Here is a 19,250-nt window from a genome sequence, read left to right on the forward strand (position 1 = left end):
AGCTCCAGGAGACCCTTGGGGTCAACAGAGCTGATGTAGGGTGGGGTGTGTGAGGGGGTACCTGCAGCCTGTTGTTACTTACATCAGTTGGGTTGTTGGGCAGCTCCAGGAGACCCTTGGGGTCAACAGAGCTGGTGTAGGGTGGGGGTGGGGTGGGGTGTGTGAGGGGGTACCTGCAGACTGTTGTTACTTACATCAGTTGGGTTGTTGGGCAGCTCCAGGAGACCCTTGGGGTCAACAGAGCTGATGTAGGGTGGGGGTGAGGGTGGGGTGTGTGAGGGGGTACCTGCAGTCTGTTGTTACTTACATCAGTTGGGTTGTTGGGCAGCTCCAGGAGACCCTTGGGGTCAACAGAGCTAATGTAGGGTGGGGGTGGGGTGTGTGAGGGGGTAGCTGCAGCCTGTTGTTACTTACATCAGTTGGGTTGTTGGGCAGCTCCAGGAGACCCTTGGGGTCAACAGAGCTAATGTAGGGTGGGGGTGGGGTGTGTGAGGGGGTACCTGCAGCCTGTTGTTACTTACATCAGTTGGGTTGTTGGGCAGCTCCAGGAGACCCTTGGGGTCAACAGAGCTGATGTAGGGTGGGGGTGGGGGTGGGGGTACCTGCAGCCTGTTGTTACTTACATCAGTTGGGTTGTTGGGCAGCTCCAGGAGACCCTTGGGGTCAACAGACCTGATGTAGGGTGGGGTGTGTGAGGGGGTACCTGCAGCCTGGTGTTACTTACATCAGTTGGGTTGTTGGGCAGCTCCAGGAGACCCTTGGGGTCAACAGAGCTGATGTAGGGTGGGGGTGGGGTGGGGTGTGTGAGGGGGTACCTGCAGACTGTTGTTACTTACATCAGTTGGGTTGTTGGGCAGGAGACCCTTGGGGTCAACAGAGCTAATGTAGGGTGGGGGTGGGGTGGGGTGTGTGAGGGGGTACCTGCAGCCTGTTGTTACTTACATCAGTTGGGTTGTTGGGCAGCTCCAGGAGACCCTTGGGGTCAACAGAGCTGATGTGGGGTGGGGTGGGGTGTGTGAGGGGGTACCTGCAGCCTGTTGTTACTTACATCAGTTGGGTTGTTGGGCAGCTCCAGGAGACCCTTGGGGTCAACAGAGCTGACGTAGGGTGGGGGTGGGGTGGGGTGTGTGAGGGGGTACCTGCAGCCTGGTGTTACTTACATCAGTTGGGTTGTTGGGCAGGAGACCCTTGGGGTCAACAGAGCTGGTGTAGGGTGGGGGTGGGGTGGGGTGTGTGAGGGGGTACCTGCAGCCTGTTGTTACTTACATCAGTTGGGTTGTTGGGCAGCTCCAGGAGACCCTTGGGGTCAACAGAGCTGATGTAGGGTGGGGTGTGTGAGGGGGTACCTGCAGACTGTTGTTACTTACATCAGTTGGGTTGTTGGGCAGCTCCAGGAGACCCTTGGGGTCAACAGAGCTGATGTAGGGTGGGGGTGGGGTGGGGTGTGTGAGGGGGTACCTGCAGACTGTTGTTACTTACATCAGTTGGGTTGTTGGGCAGCTCCAGGAGACCCTTGGGGTCAACAGAGCTGATGTAGGGTGGGGGTGGGGGTGGGGTGTGTGAGGGGGTACCTGCAGCCTGTTGTTACTTACATCAGTTGGGTTGTTGGGCAGCTCCAGGAGACCCTTGGGGTCAACAGAGCTGATGTAGGGTGGGGGTGGGGTGGGGTGTGTGAGGGGGTACCTGCAGCCTGTTGTTACTTACATCAGTTGGGTTGTTGGGCAGGAGACCCTTGGGGTCAACAGAGCTAATGTAGGGTGGGGGTGGGGTGTGTGAGAGGGTACCTGCAGCCTGTTGTTACTTACATCAGTTGGGTTGTTGGGCAGCTCCAGGAGACCCTTGGGGTCAACAGAGCTGGTGTAGGGTGGGGGTGGGGTGGGGTGTGTGAGGGGGTACCTGCAGACTGTTGTTACTTACATCAGTTGGGTTGTTGGGCAGCTCCAGGAGACCCTTGGGGTCAACAGAGCTGACGTAGGGTGGGGGTGGGGTGGGGTGTGTGAGGGGGTACCTGCAGCCTGGTGTTACTTACATCAGTTGGGTTGTTGGGCAGCTCCAGGAGACCCTTGGGGTCAACAGAGCTGGTGTAGGGTGGGGGTGGGGTGTGTGAGGGGGTACCTGCAGCCTGTTGTTACTTACATCAGTTGGGTTGTTGGGCAGCTCCAGGAGACCCTTGGGGTCAACAGAGCTGATGTAGGGTGGGGTGTGTGAGGGGGTACCTACAGCCTGTTGTTACTTACATCAGTTGGGTTGTTGGGCAGCTCCAGGAGACCCTTGGGGTCAACAGAGCTGATGTAGGGTGGGGGTGGGGTGTGTGAGGGGGTACCTGCAGCCTGTTGTTACTTACATCAGTTGGGTTGTTGGGCAGCTCCAGGAGACCCTTGGGGTCAACAGAGCTGATGTAGGGTGGGGTGTGTGAGGGGGTACCTGCAGCCTGGTGTTACTTACATCAGTTGGGTTGTTGGGCATAGACCCTTGGGGTCAACAGAGCTGATGTAGGGTGGGGGTGGGGTGTGTGAGGGGGTACCTGCAGCCTGTTGTTACTTACATCAGTTGGGTTGTTGGGCATAGACCCTTGGGGTCAACAGAGCTGATGTAGGGTGGGGGTGGGGTGTGTGAGGGGGTACCTGCAGCCTGGTGTTACTTACATCAGTTGGGTTGTTGGTCAGGAGACCCTTGGGGTCAACAGAGCTGGTGTAGGGTGGGGGTGGGGTGGGGTGTGTGAGGGGGTACCTGCAGCCTGTTGTTACTTACATCAGTTGGGTTGTTGGGCAGCTCCAGGAGACCCTTGGGGTCAACAGAGCTGATGTAGGGTGGGGGTGGGGTGGGGTGTGTGAGGGGGTACCTGCAGTCTGTTGTTACTTACATCAGTTGGGTTGTTGGGCAGCTCCAGGAGACCCTTGGGGTCAACGGAGCTGATGTAGGGTGGGGTGTGTGAGGGGGTACCTGCAGCCTGTTGTTACTTACATCAGTTGGGTTGTTGGGCAGCTCCAGGAGACCCTTGGGGTCAACAGAGCTGATGTAGGGTGGGGGTGGGGTGTGTGAGGGGGTACCTGCAGCCTGTTGTTACTTACATCAGTTGGGTTGTTGGGCAGCTCCAGGAGACCCTTGGGGTCAACAGAGCTGGTGTAGGGTGGGGGTGGGGTGTGTGAGAGGGTACCTGCAGCCTGTTGTTACTTACATCAGTTGGGTTGTTGGGCAGCTCCAGGAGACCCTTGGGGTCAACAGAGCTGATGTAGGGTGGGGGTGGGGTGTGTGAGGGGGTACCTGCAGCCTGTTGTTACTTACATCAGTTGGGTTGTTGGGCAGCTCCAGGAGACCCTTGGGGTCAACAGAGCTGATGTAGGGTGGGGTGTGTGAGGGGGTACCTGCAACCTGTTGTTACTTACATCAGTTGGGTTGTTGGGCAGCTCCAGGAGACCCTTGGGGTCAACAGAGCTAATGTAGGGTGGGGGTGGGGTGTGTGAGGGGGTACCTGCAGCCTGGTGTTACTTACATCAGTTGGGTTGTTGGGCAGCTCCAGGAGACCCTTGGGGTCAACAGAGCTGATGTAGGGTGGGGGTGGGGCGTGTGAGGGGGTACCTGCAGTCTGTTGTTACTTACATCAGTTGGGTTGTTGGGCAGCTCCAGGAGACCCTTGGGGTCAACAGAGCTGATGTAGGGTGGGGGTGGGGGTGGGGTGTGTGAGGGGGTACCTGCAGCCTGTTGTTACTTACATCAGTTGGGTTGTTGGGCAGCTCCAGGAGACCCTTGGGGTCAACAGAGCTGATGTAGGGTGGGGGTGGGGCGTGTGAGGGGGTACCTGCAGTCTGTTGTTACTTACATCAGTTGGGTTGTTGGGCAGCTCCAGGAGACCCTTGGGGTCAACAGAGCTAATGTAGGGTGGGGGTGGGGTGTGTGAGGGGGTACCTGCAGCCTGTTGTTACTTACATCAGTTGGGTTGTTGGGCAGCTCCAGGAGACCCTTGGGGTCAACAGAGCTGGTGTAGGGTGGGGGTGGGGTGTGTGAGGGGGTACCTGCAGCCTGTTGTTACTTACATCAGTTGGGTTGTTGGGCAGCTCCAGGAGACCCTTGGGGTCAACAGAGCTAGGGTGGGGGTGGGGTGTGTGAGGGGGTACCTGCAGCCTGTTGTTACTTACATCAGTTGGGTTGTTGGGCAGGAGACCCTTGGGGTCAACAGAGCTGGTGTAGGGTGGGGGTGGGGTGGGGTGTGTGAGGGGGTACCTGCAGCCTGTTGTTACTTACATCAGTTGGGTTGTTGGGCAGCTCCAGGAGACCCTTGGGGTCAACAGAGCTGGTGTAGGGTGGGGGTGGGGTGTGTGAGGGGGTACCTGCAGCCTGTTGTTACTTACATCAGTTGGGTTGTTGGGCAGCTCCAGGAGACCCTTGGGGTCAACAGAGCTGATGTAGGGTGGGGGTGGGGTGTGTGAGGGGGTACCTGCAGCCTGTTGTTACTTACATCAGTTGGGTTGTTGGGCAGCTCCAGGAGACCCTTGGGGTCAACAGAGCTAGGGTGGGGGTGGGGTGTGTGAGGGGGTACCTGCAGCCTGTTGTTACTTACATCAGTTGGGTTGTTGGGCAGGAGACCCTTGGGGTCAACAGAGCTGGTGTAGGGTGGGGGTGGGGTGGGGTGTGTGAGGGGGTACCTGCAGCCTGTTGTTACTTACATCAGTTGGGTTGTTGGGCAGCTCCAGGAGACCCTTGGGGTCAACAGAGCTGATGTAGGGTGGGGGTGGGGGGGGGGGTGTGTGAGGGGGTACCTGCAGCCTGTTGTTACTTACATCAGTTGGGTTGTTGGGCAGGAGACCCTTGGGGTCAACAGAGCTGATGTAGGGTGGGGGTGGGGTGTGTGAGGGGGTACCTGCAGCCTGTTGTTACTTACATCAGTTGGGTTGTTGGGCAGGAGACCCTTGGGGTCAACAGAGCTGATGTAGGGTGGGGGTGGGGTGGGGTGTGTGAGGGGGTACCTGCAGCCTGTTGTTACTTACATCAGTTGGGTTGTTGGGCAGCTCCAGGAGACCCTTGGGGTCAACAGAGCTGATGTAGGGTGGGGGTGAGGGTGGGGTGTGTGAGGGGGTACCTGCAGCCTGTTGTTACTTACATCAGTTGGGTTGTTGGGCAGCTCCAGGAGACCCTTGGGGTCAACAGAGCTGATGTAGGGTGGGGGTGGGGTGTGTGAGGGGGTACCTGCAGCCTGTTGTTACTTACATCAGTTGGGTTGTTGGGCAGCTCCAGGAGACCCTTGGGGTCAACAGAGCTGATGTAGGGTGGGGGTGGGGTGTGTGAGGGGGTCCCTGCAGCCTGTTGTTACTTACATCAGTTGGGTTGTTGGGCAGCTCCAGGAGACCCTTGGGGTCAACAGAGCTGATGTAGGGTGGGGGTGGGGTGGGGTGTGTGAGAGGGTACCTGCAGCCTGTTGTTACTTACATCAGTTGGGTTGTTGGGCAGCTCCAGGAGACCCTTGGGGTCAACAGAGCTGATGTAGGGTGGGGTGTGTGAGGGGGTACCTGCAGCCTGTTGTTACTTACATCAGTTGGGTTGTTGGGCAGCTCCAGGAGACCCTTGGGGTCAACAGAGCTGATGTAGGGTGGGGGTGGGGGGGGTGTGTGAGGGGGTACCTGCAGCCTGTTGTTACTTACATCAGTTGGGTTGTTGGGCAGCTCCAGGAGACCCTTGGGGTCAACAGAGCTGAAGAACTGGCAAAGTGACTGAAAGACCAAAGACATACTAGGCATGCTGGACTGGTCCTGAAACCAATGAGAAAAGTCAAATTGACAGCTGGAAAATAGGAAACTACACAGAATTTGTTAAAAAAAAAATCAATTGACAGCTGGAAAATAGGAAGGTACACAGAATTTGTAAACAATTCAGTTGACAAGAGTAAGACAGAATTTGTAACAAAAAATCAATTGACACCTGTAAAATAGGAAGCCAAGAGAATTTGTAAAAAAAAAAAACTGACATCACAAACTAAAAATTTAGCATCACATAAAAGTTACAAAGACCAGGCTGATCAATCAGCGGCCATGGGTTGCCAGAGGGTCCAGTTTAATTAGTGTAAACTTACTGTGACAGATTTAAGCAGTTTAAACAATTCAACTCTTTTCTTCGACTTCTCAGGAAAGAAGAGAGGTGCACCTGAAACAAACAAATTTTACTTTACACAAGAGTTTCAGTGTGGTCTGACATGGAGTGTTTAACTCTACATCCTATTGGATATTGTCTCGTCTTCGTAGTGTGAGGAATTACAGGCTACAGGTTAGAAGTCTAATTTATGTCGGCTATCTTATTTAGTGACTATGGTGAACCATGCCTTAACTTTACTTCCCAATTTATGTAGGGGCATTAAAACAGAAATGATGGGGCTTTTGAAAAAAAAAACAGGAAAGATTTTTTCCATCTCAAAAAAACGGTTATAGCCATATTTCTAACAGCAAATCAAAGGGATTTTTTGGCTTTTCCAGGGAGAAGTAAATTTTAAAACAAAAAAAATTGTACTATAATACATAGTCAAATAAATGATTTTTTCAATTTTTATCACCAAAAGTTTTAATGTAAAATTTTCCCTCAGTGGGAATACCATCTATCAAAATTATATCTACTGAAGTCAACTTTCTTGACATGTCAACATAGCATCTATCACAGTCAAATATCTTGACATATCAACATACCATCTATCAGTCAAATATCTTGACATGTCAACTTACCATCTATCAGTCAAATATCTTGACATGTCAACTTACCATCTATCAGTCAAATATATTAACATGTCAACTTTCTATATATCACAAATATCTTGACATGTCAACATACCATCTATCACAGTCAAATATCTTGACATGTCAACATACCATCTATCACAGTCAAATATCTTGACATGTCAACATACCATCTATCACAGTCAAATATCTTGACATGTCAACATACCATCTATCACAGTCAAATATCTTGACATGTCAACTTACCATCTATCACAGTCAACTATCTTGACATGTCAACATACCATGTATCACAAATATCTTGACATGCCAACTTACCATCTATCAGTCAAATATCTTGACATGTCAACTTACCATCTATGATGATCTGCTTCATCAACCTGAGTTTGTTTTGTGTGTGAATGCTGGAGGGGTCGGAGCCTGTGACAGTTTCTGAGTTGACAATGTTACACAAGCGCTGGAATAGGCTGTCTCTGCTTGACTGGTGACCACATTGGAAAATAAAAACCAAACCAGTTTTTTAGGATAATATTTTTAGAACAATTGTTGCCAAAGGAAAAGATAAAATTCTTCATTTATTTTACTGACTATACAGATATGTCATCTTTACTATAATTAGAAAACTTTTGGTTTTTTTTAAATAGAAGCCAAAATTAAATAAATTCTATTTAATAGAATTAGACAACTTTTTTTTTAATAAAAGACAAGGTTAAGTAAAATTGTTCTGGCAACTTTCTGAGTATTGTTTGAGATGAAATGTGTAGAGATACACAGCCAGCTGCTTACCTCACTGGTCCCTCTACTTGTGGCCAACACAGGAATCAGGCCATGGATTAACTGAAGAACCAACAGAGATGACCGATTCCAGTGGTCATAATTTTTACCACCACCTGTCTCTTCGAACATTCTGTGATAAAGAACAAAGTGAATTAATGGATAAACAATTTAAAATGAAAATTATTTAGGTTACAGAAGAGTTCTCTACCAACCTTTTTTCACAAACTGTGTACAAGTTCCATAACTGGCTGACATCCAGGTCAGACAAATCCAGAAATTCAAACTGAGGCTTTACAACACGCCCTCTTTTCTTCACCTGAGTCGCAGACAGGAAACAAAGGGGTAAGACATTTTTTTAAAACTCAGAATTTACTAGAATTTGAAAATATGGGATCAGTAGGGACCTCCTGTGAGAAGGTGATCAGCAGAGAGCAGTCAGTATAGAGGTCAGTTTTATTGGCAAGGAACAGAGAAGGAAATTTTCAACATTGAGGCATATCATGAAAGCAATTGCTAGTACAACTAATTGTATTACTGTAAAGCACCTGTTCTGTTGCAATACAACTAACTGTATTACTGTAAAGTACCTGTTCTGTGACATTACAACTAACTGTATTACTGTAAAGTACCTGTTCTGTGGCAATACAACTAACTGTATTACTGTAAAGTACCTGTTCTGTGGCAATACAACTAACTGTATTACTGTAAAGTACCTGTTCTGTGGCAATACAACTAACTGTATTACTGTAAAGTACCTGTTCTGTGGCAATACAACTAACTGTATTACTGTAAAGTACCTGTTCTGTGGCAGTACAACAAATTGTATTACTGTAAAGTACCTGTTCTGTGGCAATACAACTAACTGTATTACTGTAAAGTACCTGTTCTGTGGCAGTACAACAAATTGTATTACTGTAAAGTACCTGTTCTGTGGCAATGTCCGTGGTGAATGTTGAGACCACACTGACAACCTCAGGAATTTCACAGATCTGTCTCTTGGATGGGTCTGGTACAGCCACAGATTTCTGTAGACACAACAGACACACAGTCAGCACAAAGTTTACACACTAAGGCCAGACACAAAGTCAGCACAAAGTTTACACACTAAGGTCAGACACATAGTCAGCACAAAGTTTACACACTAAGGACAGACACAAAGTCAGCACAAAGTTTACACACTAAGGTCAGACACATAGTCAGCACAAAGTTTACACACTAAGGTCAGACACATAGTCAGCACAAAGTTTACACACTAAGGTCAGACACATAGTCAGCACAAAGTTTACACACTAAGGCCAGACACAAAGTCAGCACAAAGTTTACACACTAAGGTCAGACACAAAGTCAGCACAAAGTTTACACACTAAGAACAAGCATACAGTCAGTACAAAGTTTACACACTAAGGCCAGGCACACCAGTGACACAGTCAGCACAAAGTTTACACACAAAGAACAGACACATTCAGCACAGAGATAAACAATAAAACCAGGTAACAATAAAACATGACAATGTTTTCAAGGAAAACAATTCAAAATGCCAAGGTCTGTTTTTGAAAACAAAAAAAGCCACACTCAACTTTTTTTTTAAATGCACCTCAGTCAAGTTACAAAATATTGTTTTGAAACAAAACATCACAGACTGAACCTACCAAACAAAACATCAGACTGAATCTACCAAACAAAACATCACAGACTGAACCTACCAAACAAAACATCAGACTGAACCTACCAAACAAAACTTCACAGACTGAACCTACCAAACAAAACATCACAAACTGAACCTACCAAACAAAACATCACAGACTGAACCTACCAAACAAAACATCACAGACTGAACCTACCAAACAAAACATCACAGACTGTACCTACCAAACAAAACATCAGACTCAACCTACCAATGACTTTTTCAAGTTACAAAATATTGTTTTCAAACAAAACATCACAGATTGAACCTACCAATGACTTAGTGTCCAGGATAAGATTCTTGGTGAGGCCATAGAACTTGATGGACACAATGCCAAGTTTTGTGGCTGACTCATGCCTGGGTTCCAGGAATTTCACTAGGATGTACTGCGACAAGAAGTTTTTATCTTTCAATACACTTTTTAAAAGGGCAAGTGATAGTTAACTAGGTTTTAAAAAGATGTTGATATTTTGTTTTTAAAAACAATTTAACTAATTTAAAAAGGTAGTACAGTAATATTAACTAAGTTTTAAAAAGCAGTTATTTAATATTTAAGTTTTAAAAAAGGCTATATGCTTGTATTTGAACTAAGTTTTAAAATAACATTTTAACAGTAATCTCCACCAATAGAGTAAGTCAATGTCACCTTTCCTACAGCATTCCAAAGAACAGGGGCATCAACTTCATCACTGAAAGTTGTAATAATTGTATACATGGTGTTCAGATTAAAATTCTCCATATTATAAGATGTGTTGTGAAACTGTGGCACTAAGGTTACATTACAATACCATCAAGTGTTTTAAATATATCATGTGATAGATGATGTACCAATTATTTTTATATTTTTAAAAAAAATTGTAACAAGCAATGAACAAAATCTATAGAAACCTAACAATTATTATAAGAAGCTGAAAATTATTTTAACAAACCTAGCAATTATTTTAATAAGCAATCATTATAACAAACTTACCAATCATTGTCTACTTGAAAGAAACAAACAGGGTTGTCTGCTAATCCACCAAGACCAGCATTTCTAAAAGTTTATTGAAAAAATTATCCTTTAACACTTCAAGTATTAATAGATTAAAATTTATTAAAAAATAAAAACAGCAAAACAGACTTGCTACAAATACATAAGAACACTTTGATTAACACAATTGTGTAGGCTATGAAGAGTTAATTTACCCTTAAATATGTTGTAGCATAAGACCTACTAAACAAAATAAACAAAACACTATGTATCTATTATAACAAAAGCAGACAGACCTGTATGATATACTAAATTCAAATTCCTTTTCCCTCCAGAAATCATATTTAGAAAAGTAGTTGATGTGTTCCTCTGCATCAAACTTCGGGCTCAGCTCTGACACTGATCTAGAATAAAATTATGAAACATCAGTTTATTATACCCCTAACATAGCTATGATTATAATCAGGTTTGGTGTGTTAAACTATAAGCAGCTTATAACAGTAACATGATTTGACGGTTACCTAAGGAAACAAAAGATGAAAACTTACTCTGGGTTGTAAACAAAAATAAGCCCATACTTTGGGCCTTTGTTCCCTGAGGCTACCTGAAGTAAATAAATCATTCACTTTATTTAGTTGTACAAGTTAACCCTAATTATTACATACACAGTGCTACAATAGTATTCAGACAAAATCTGTTCGATTTAAACACAAACATAACAGACGTTTTCTTACTATAAAAACCTAAAACAAATGAAGCAATAAATTCGTTTTTATCTAATTAAAGCTTCCCGTTTTGTAACATAATAAATTTGTCTCCCTTAATAGTGCAAAGAAAATCATCAAACCTGAATTCTGACTTTTGTTAGTTGAATATTTTCTTCAGCTTTAAAGATCATGGTACATTTGGTTTTCCCATTCTCTGTTAGGTACACTGTATAAAGAAAAATGACACTCATGAACGTGTTCAATGTTAAAAATGGGTTTGAAAATGATAGACTCAAATTCTGTGTCATGTGACTTCTGTGTGCTGATGTGGCCCACATACCTCTTGTGTTAATGGACACCTGACTCCTCGTGTTGGACGCTGGACGTGATTCAACCACAGCATCCGGTCCAACATTTGAAGAACCTGATCCACCATCAGAGGCCAAATATGTCACAGGGATATAAGCACCTTTAAAAAATTGGACATTTTTAACATCATGCTAGTACAAGTAGGAACATAGAAACATCAGCTTGATCACTGGAATGAAGGGAACATTGATCCAATTGTTAGGTGACTTACCCAACTTCTCCCAACAACTATTTCTAGCAGCAACTGCTTTAGCTAGTAGATCTACACAGGGAAGTTTTAAACTGGGAATTTCTAGGAATAAAAATATTTTAAGACATTGTTTAGTGCATTAACTCAATAATTAACGGTAAAATAAAAAACTTAATTAAATAAACGAAACAAAATATGTTTGATTTACTCACCAACAATCTTGTTCAAAAACCTGACAAGTCCTGCAACACTACCCCTGGCCAAGTTTAATGCTAAGATAACTTGAAGCCCCTCAACTGTCAGCTGGTCTGGTGAATCTGGGCTATAGAAGAATAAAAAAAAATTTCCTCAGCCAATCAAAGTTTGTTATACAATAATACTGGTATTGATGTAATTTAAAGTGCAAGCCATGCAGGTAAACAAATTCTTACCTTTGAGCCAACTTCTCAGCAAAGTTTTCTATCTCTTGTAAAACTGATCTGCTTAAAAATGCTGGTTTTTCTGTGCTGGAAGAGCTCAGGATAAGTGGAGGCATCGACTCCAGGGATTTTCTGAAAGTACGGACAGAAATAGTTTGTTAATTTTTACATTGACTCCAGGGATTTTCTGAAAGTAGGGACAGAAATAGTTTCAGTAAATTTTTACTCAACAGTGACATCTAAACACGAGGACAGAAATATAGATCCAGTTAACTTTTACATCGACTCCTTTGATTTTCTGAACATAGGAACAGAAACATAGCATAAGCAAATTACTTTCTGCGTAAAAATTTTCTGGCATAAATATTTCATGCCAAATAAAAAATTATCAAAAGCAAAGAGTATGGAGCACAATACATAGCAAATTTCCCTCGTCTTGTTTGGTTTGTATTCCCATTATAGACTATAGCCTTACTTTGTATGTGCTAAGAGAGTTGTCCTTAGTGCTGGAGATTGTGGCAGGTTCAGTGATATAGTAGTTGTCAACACTTGAAGGTACCATAATGCTGAGGCATCTAACACAGTTGTCACCCCTTGTTCCTTCACCAACCTGAAGATACACATGGGAAAAACAATGGAGTTTTTTTTCTACTTGTTTGGAGTTTTCAAAAATGGAAATGGTTTGTTTGCAAATATGTTTATTTTAAACTATTAATTTAACCTTTCTTGAGGCTGTCTGAAATATAAATTGTATGATTACTTTGAAAAAACTATAATAATCATGTTAAGCTCTATCATTTTACTTCATATTTTGCATCCAAAAATAAAGAGTACATACTTGAACCCTACAGCCCTGACCCCATGTATTCTTGTATCACACCCATCTCCATGGCAACGTTTTATATTGATTTGAATGTCTGGAGAAAAAATACAATTTATTTGTTACAAAATCTATAGTATAAAATATGACTCATTCAATTCTAAGTGACTAATCATATTTCATGTTAAGAAACTGTTTTAATATTTCCACAATCAGCAATATCATCAGGGCTCTCAGTGTTTGCTAAACATAGAGGTGGCTAATGTGAATGTGTAAGCTAGAAAGTACAAACAGTTGTATCAGCAAATTAACAAGACAACAAACAATCCATCAGTTCAAGTCTGTGTTGTAGAAACATTTTCAATGAATAAATATTGATACTCACATGCATAGTGCACCTTCATGTTCTTCAACAGCAAAACTCTGCCTGTTATATGGCTACAGGAAAACAAAACAAATTTAACTCAGTGAAACAAATACATTCCTAAATAATATTATTAAAATGTAAAATATGTCAGGCCGAATTTTTTAATTACTGATATATAGCTACAAAAACACAAACCGAATTTAACACACGGAACAAATACATTCCTAAATAATATTGCTGGAATTTCTAGCCTCAACACAAATTCACTAAAACCTACTTTTCAATTTTAATTTCTTTGATTTCTCTCAGCTTATTGGGTGACTGACCAACAGAAATGGTGACCAGTTCAGGCATATAACTCTGGTCAGTTGATACCACTCCAATAGACAAGTGCTTTAACATAATATTATTCTTGATATGGAGTCTGTTAGAATAAGTGCATTTAAAATTATATTGTTATGGATGAGAAGTCAGTTTTTTTAAATTTGATAGTGTGATATTTTAAAATAAAGTCATTAGGAAGATAATTGATAAAAGTTATTTAACATGATGTTTTTATGACACAATGTCTTTTAAAAACATTGCTGAAAGTTATGACACAAATACTATTTTAGAAAGCCATCTTTAAAGACTACACTTGGATAAGAATAGTTGAGCAGCATCAAGGATTACCTTATCCAATGTGACCTTGCTGCCCCATCAGATTGCCAAAATGTTGAATTGCTTCTTAATCTGAATTTAGAAAAAAAATTATTTAACATGCTCATGTTTTTGTTTTTTTATAGCAAAAAGTAATATTAAGATTTTAATAAATGTTATGATTTTTAACTGCTAAAGACTACTTACAGATGAGCCTCTGAGTGATTTGATGATACCTCGATGTTGCTTATACAGTTGTAGATTGTGCGTTTTTCTACTTCACTCAGTTCACTTTCAACCTCAAAATCTTTCACTAAAATATTTGTTTGTACTTACAGTTAGAGATCAAAACCAAAGTACAATAGTATTACATTCTATTTCAAAGAACAAAACTAACGTCAATATATATTACTGTTTATCAAGCCTAAATTAAATTAAGTAAAAATATAGATACCTTCTTTTTTTGTTGCATTGAGCAAGGATTTCAACGAACAAAACTAACGTCAATATATATTACTGCTTATCAAGCCTAAATTAAATGAAATTAAAATATAGATACCTTCTTCTTTTGTTGCATTGAGCAAGGATTTCAGTACTGATGACCTCATGATGTATACATTGTTAAAACTATTTAGATATGGAAATGGAAGAGATGTGCTTTCTGCTCGGTTTCTTAATAAATACTGAAAGTAAAGACAACATTTTATTGGCTTCTTATTCTTGATGGAGAGAATTGAGAAATCTTTTCTAGAAGTAACAAAATATGTAAACATTATGACACCTAAAATATAAAAAACATTTTAATTTAAAATAAGTACGGAAATGCAGCACTTTTAAATATTTCTTTGAGGTAATTGAACTACTAAAGATAAAATAAACATACATATGTTTTACTAAATTGAAGATATTTAGTTATAAGAATGTTTTAAATACTGTAATAAAATAAATTCTATTTTGCATCTCCTGCCATGTAACTACAAGAAAACCTAAGACTAACTAACTCAATAAAAACCAAATATTTTCTAACTCCATCTTCAGGGTTTAAGTTATTGGTCGAAATTCACAGAATTTAAGTCATTTATATGTTAAAATGGTACGGCATAGTTGGTCAGTACAGCGTTTGACTGCTAACCAGAATGTCTCAAGTTTAGATCTCAGAATCAAGTCCTTAGAATGTCCTTGAGCCTACCTAACTCTGATGGGTACCTGGCTTGTGTTAGAAAAAGTAAAAGCATAGAACTGACCATACCTATTCTTTAGGTTAGAAAGGGTAACTTTACTTTTTTATATTTGTTATTTGTAACTTAAAATGCTAAATACTTTACGAAATACAACACCATGTTTATTATATACTTTAAAGATACGACATGACATAATATATTAACAGCCATACAAATATTTGTGAACGTCCTTAAGAATACTAGGGTTGTTAGTAAACAAAATGTAAACGTTAGCTACCTTAAGAATACGAGCACCGTGTTTATCTACATGATGTGTAGTCCCTGCGTAGACGTCCACAAACCCAGGGGTGAGGGAACATGATTGGAGAATTCTGATTGACTTGCCAAGCTCACCCAGGGCACTGCGGCTAGAAAACTGGCTCATTGCTTCTATCATGGTCTGCACATCTGCCACCCCACTGCCATCACAGTCAAATTGATGGAATGCCTAGAATCAACAGTTAAACCAAAATTATATTTAAATCTATTTTATTACAAAACAAGTATTCATAATTTTATTATATATTTTAAACATAAAATAATAACAAAATCTTTATCAGACATCTAGAAGTTTTTGAGGACCTATACTATCCAAGGATAAACACAGTTCACAAAACTGTGGTATGTTATACCAATGTATAAATCTGACTTACTTTAAGAGCCTCACAACGTTCTACTCCTTGGTTCATTAGCATGTCACAAAACTGAGCAAGTGTGATACTGTCCTGTAACAATATCACAGAGCAAATATCACATTTTTGATTCAATAATAAAAGAATTTTTAAGTTTTAAAATTTGCATATTTTAAATCAGCTTTAAACTTAATCCTGTATTAAGATCATTATGACCATCAAAATTCATAACAAAACACCAAAACCCAGATGGTGTGAACACAGATGAGCTTTGAACCTACATCCATTCTTTCAAGCCTGGCTTCCAGCCACTGCATGATGTGAGAGTTGTGCTGCAGGATGACATTTTCTGGTATCTTTTCCCTGGAGAAACAAACAGTACATTCATTGAGTCGTCGTAGAAGGGTTATATATTTCAACAATAAGAATACATGTTTGAGTAATTCCAAGATTGAATGCTTGCACCAACAAGGATGAAAAATAAATAGATTTTATTACTTGACTTTAGTAGCTGTGGCACGCAATGTTGCATTATCACTGAAGAGATGACATAAATCTGTTGTTGGCCTTGTCTCACTTTCTGTAAAAGTTTTCATAACATATTTTAATTAAACAATATTTCCTTATGTTAAAAATATAATGCTTAATCTAATAGCTTAAACATCATTAAATTTAGACTTCTTAAACTAAGCAGGTCAATAGTATTTCTCTATGAATATAATTCTTAATTATCACTAAAAATTGTTACTAATTAAAGTAAAGTAGGGAACTAACCACTTGCATCATCTCCATCTGAAACTTCATCATCTGCCTAGAAATAGATTAACTCATACATAAAGCAACACTTGAAATGTAACTTAAATGTTCTAAAATTTTGTCCATACAAACTAAGTAACTATGAAATAGTGACCTTCTGGAATAGTGTTGGAATAAACAAAATCGGACCTGACATTTAATTTGGTTTTACTAGCCTACATATTATTAAAATGTAAACCTTTTATGAATTATGTAGGACATTGAAACGTTTTTTGTGTGGATTATTTTATCAAATACATTCCTAACTAAAACAGACCCAGGTGTGAATAACCACTATGTAAAATTGAATTATTTTTTTTAACCTCACTGTTGTTATCCTAACAGTGAAAATGTTAGAGGATTGGTTTAAGGACTAAAATTAATGTAAAGTAAAATCAATTGACATTGACAAACTCTCAAAATAATAAATGTTTTTAACAATTAGATCTATATTTATATTATTTTTATAACTAAGTCATCTAGATCTAGTGTTGTATCTACAGTCAAACTATCACTGAGCCTGAGCACACATTTCATCATACAATGAATTAACTATTGTATTTCATCGGCCTGGCCTAGCCTAGCCTTACTCAGCCTATCATTATACATTATTTATACCATTATACTATATTAATATTATTAGGCCTTAATACTATCATCTACACATCTATCATACCTAATCATATCATAATCATGTATAGCCTTTCATACACACACAGCTATTCAATAGGCCTGATTGTTGGATTTTGTTTTCTTAAATATTTATATAAATACAATAGGCCTAGTAAGTAACTTTGTTGACTAAATCTAGATTTCTAAGAAATGTTATCAAACATCTAGATCTAGAACTAGAGAGTCTAGATCTACATTAGATCTGTCTAGATCTAGACAGATAAAGACTACTCTGTAGTCTAGATTAGTGTAGATTAGTGATTTAGATTAGTAAAAAAAAAAGTTCTAGACTCTATGTGACAAGTCCACAGTTCATCAACTTATTGTTCTGAAATGTCAAATGACATGTAAATTCAGAATTGTAGAAGTAGCTAGATTCTAAATCTAGATATAGATCTAGAGTCTAGATCTAGAAATCTAGATCTAGTCTACTTCAATTCATTCAACTTAAAAAATTAAAATGTCTTAAATCAGAAAATCAAGTGTTCAATATTCAATATTCGTTCATTGTTTAAAAATGTTTAATGTTTATTTTATTTTTTTAACTTTCAATAACCTACATCTATAGGTGCCTCGACTTTTCCCTCATCATCACTATCACTTAAAGAATTTCCCATTTTCTATGAAGATTTATGCCTAATCAAATAATAATATAAAATGAATCTCATTTCGAGGAAATGGAACTACTGTTCTGTCAATAAAAATCTACCAAATTTTCCTCGACCGGAAATTTTTGCATGCCTCCGTAGTGACTTCCCTTGGATGTTTTTTTTCTTTTTACTTTCTCGTATATAGATCTACGAAGTATAGAGAAAGTCTTGTAATCGTGCAAAAAAAAAAAATCGAGATTTTTACAAATCTCGACGTTTCACACCTCACTGATACGGAAAAACATAATTTTGCAATCTTGTCCGTATGTCTGTGTGTCTGTCTGTGTGTCTGTGTGTCTGTCCGTGTGTAAACACGATAACTTGAGTACCGTTACAGCTAGGTTGATGAAATTTCATATAAAAGTATTTAATCAAAATCGTTGATCCGTATCAAGTTTTGAGCGATTTCCGATAACCGGAAGTGGTACTTTTCCTACTTTGAATTTTTCAAAAGCCTATAACTTGAGTACTATTTCAGATAGATAAATAAAATTTCATATGTAAGTAAAAGATCTAATTCTCTACCTTCTATTAAATTTTGAGTCATTTCCGTTGACTGGAAGTAGTACTTTACGCTACTTCCGATTTTTCAAAAAACTAATGTAAATTTTAAAAGTAATAATAATATTGCGCACCATTATGCGCTTTTTTATTTGGCGTTCACTTGGTGTGCAATTAATTTGTCTACGAGATTTTATTCTATTTTTAAAACTTTAAGTATTTAAAATTGATTAAAAATCATGTCTATAGCCCGAGTTCCCATCCCCTGTTATTTTATATAAGAATATTCGAGAAAGTTTAGGGGAGATCACTCCCGGTTTATTTAATGTTAGGCCTAGTTGTTTCTATGGAATCTGTAGACCTAGATTATATAGTTATAGAAATATAAATCGTTATATGGCAGTTTCTCCGAGACATAAGGGGAACTTCCTTAGGAGAAATTTCTGCCGGGCTCTACAACCTCGACTAGGGGTGAAAAACTGACCGAGAGTGACCACCGTCTCTTATTATAGCTTATATCGATCTGTATTGAGTATTGAGGGGGAAAAGTCTCAACGTGGAGTTGTTAACGGCAGACCAACGATTATACGATACCCGAAATAATCGCATAAAATATAGGCCTAGTAAAAATAATTAAAGTGGTATAAACCAACCAAAGTCCTTATTTCTCTGTATTCTAAACAGCCTATAGGCTATATTCAAAGATTGCCTACATAGCAAAATTTCCTGAAGAAAAAGAAGCCCTATTTCAAACAAGCGTTAACTCCTAACTTAAACAGACTATTTAAACTGCCTATACAGTGATCTCTCATATATATGCTATACCGAGAAGCTGGCGCCTGTATGTGCACCCTCCTCTCCCTCTACCGAAAACCTGACCCTTGTTTTGCGTGTCAAATATGTGACTTTGTTTCTTTCTAGTTTGTCTTTCAGTCAAAATAATTTTATTTAAAAAAAATATAGATCTATGTTTCAATTTAACAAACATAATCTTTCTGTTCTACTAAGTTGCAACAGTTTTTCATTTGGGCGGAAAGGAGGATCAAGTGAGAGGATGGGGACATGCCAGCTCAAGCAAAATGTTCTTTTAGTATATACGAGCCGACCCGCGCTATTTAGTTG

The 19,250-nt window shown here is 40.3% G+C and overlaps 1 protein-coding gene across 4 annotated transcripts in view; it reads right to left on the minus strand.

Moving 5' to 3' along the window:
- Window positions 1-17,709, minus strand: part of LOC131934523 (zinc finger ZZ-type and EF-hand domain-containing protein 1) — a 59,662-nt gene extending 41,953 nt beyond the window's left edge. For all 4 annotated transcript variants that reach the window (XM_059290565.1, XM_059290585.1, XM_059290582.1 and 1 more), the window contains exons 1-29: window positions 17,538-17,709; window positions 16,285-16,321; window positions 16,009-16,090; window positions 15,792-15,873; window positions 15,532-15,603; window positions 15,117-15,326; window positions 14,218-14,341; window positions 13,866-13,971; window positions 13,692-13,751; window positions 13,297-13,443; window positions 13,038-13,090; window positions 12,671-12,749; window positions 12,308-12,442; window positions 11,845-11,964; window positions 11,626-11,735; window positions 11,435-11,515; window positions 11,195-11,323; window positions 10,995-11,080; window positions 10,696-10,751; window positions 10,444-10,551; window positions 10,148-10,210; window positions 9,824-9,866; window positions 9,450-9,563; window positions 8,417-8,518; window positions 7,706-7,809; window positions 7,503-7,623; window positions 7,071-7,197; window positions 6,065-6,135; window positions 5,637-5,744 (exon numbers count right to left, since the gene is read on the minus strand). In XM_059290565.1, coding sequence (XP_059146548.1) covers window positions 5,637-5,744; window positions 6,065-6,135; window positions 7,071-7,197; window positions 7,503-7,623; window positions 7,706-7,809; window positions 8,417-8,518; window positions 9,450-9,563; window positions 9,824-9,866; window positions 10,148-10,210; window positions 10,444-10,551; window positions 10,696-10,751; window positions 10,995-11,080; window positions 11,195-11,323; window positions 11,435-11,515; window positions 11,626-11,735; window positions 11,845-11,964; window positions 12,308-12,442; window positions 12,671-12,749; window positions 13,038-13,090; window positions 13,297-13,443; window positions 13,692-13,751; window positions 13,866-13,971; window positions 14,218-14,341; window positions 15,117-15,326; window positions 15,532-15,603; window positions 15,792-15,873; window positions 16,009-16,090; window positions 16,285-16,321; window positions 17,538-17,594 — 2,787 coding nt within the window. In that variant the 5' untranslated portion in view covers window positions 17,595-17,709. The remainder of the gene's footprint in view (window positions 1-5,636; window positions 5,745-6,064; window positions 6,136-7,070; window positions 7,198-7,502; window positions 7,624-7,705; window positions 7,810-8,416; window positions 8,519-9,449; window positions 9,564-9,823; window positions 9,867-10,147; window positions 10,211-10,443; window positions 10,552-10,695; window positions 10,752-10,994; window positions 11,081-11,194; window positions 11,324-11,434; window positions 11,516-11,625; window positions 11,736-11,844; window positions 11,965-12,307; window positions 12,443-12,670; window positions 12,750-13,037; window positions 13,091-13,296; window positions 13,444-13,691; window positions 13,752-13,865; window positions 13,972-14,217; window positions 14,342-15,116; window positions 15,327-15,531; window positions 15,604-15,791; window positions 15,874-16,008; window positions 16,091-16,284; window positions 16,322-17,537) is intronic.
- Between the last annotated feature and the right edge of the window lie 1,541 nt (window positions 17,710-19,250).

This window comes from Physella acuta, unplaced genomic scaffold, assembly GCF_028476545.2.
Source record: "Physella acuta isolate Inbredline_101_S28 unplaced genomic scaffold, ASM2847654v3 ptg000011l, whole genome shotgun sequence".
Classification (NCBI taxonomy): Eukaryota; Metazoa; Mollusca; class Gastropoda; family Physidae; genus Physella; species Physella acuta.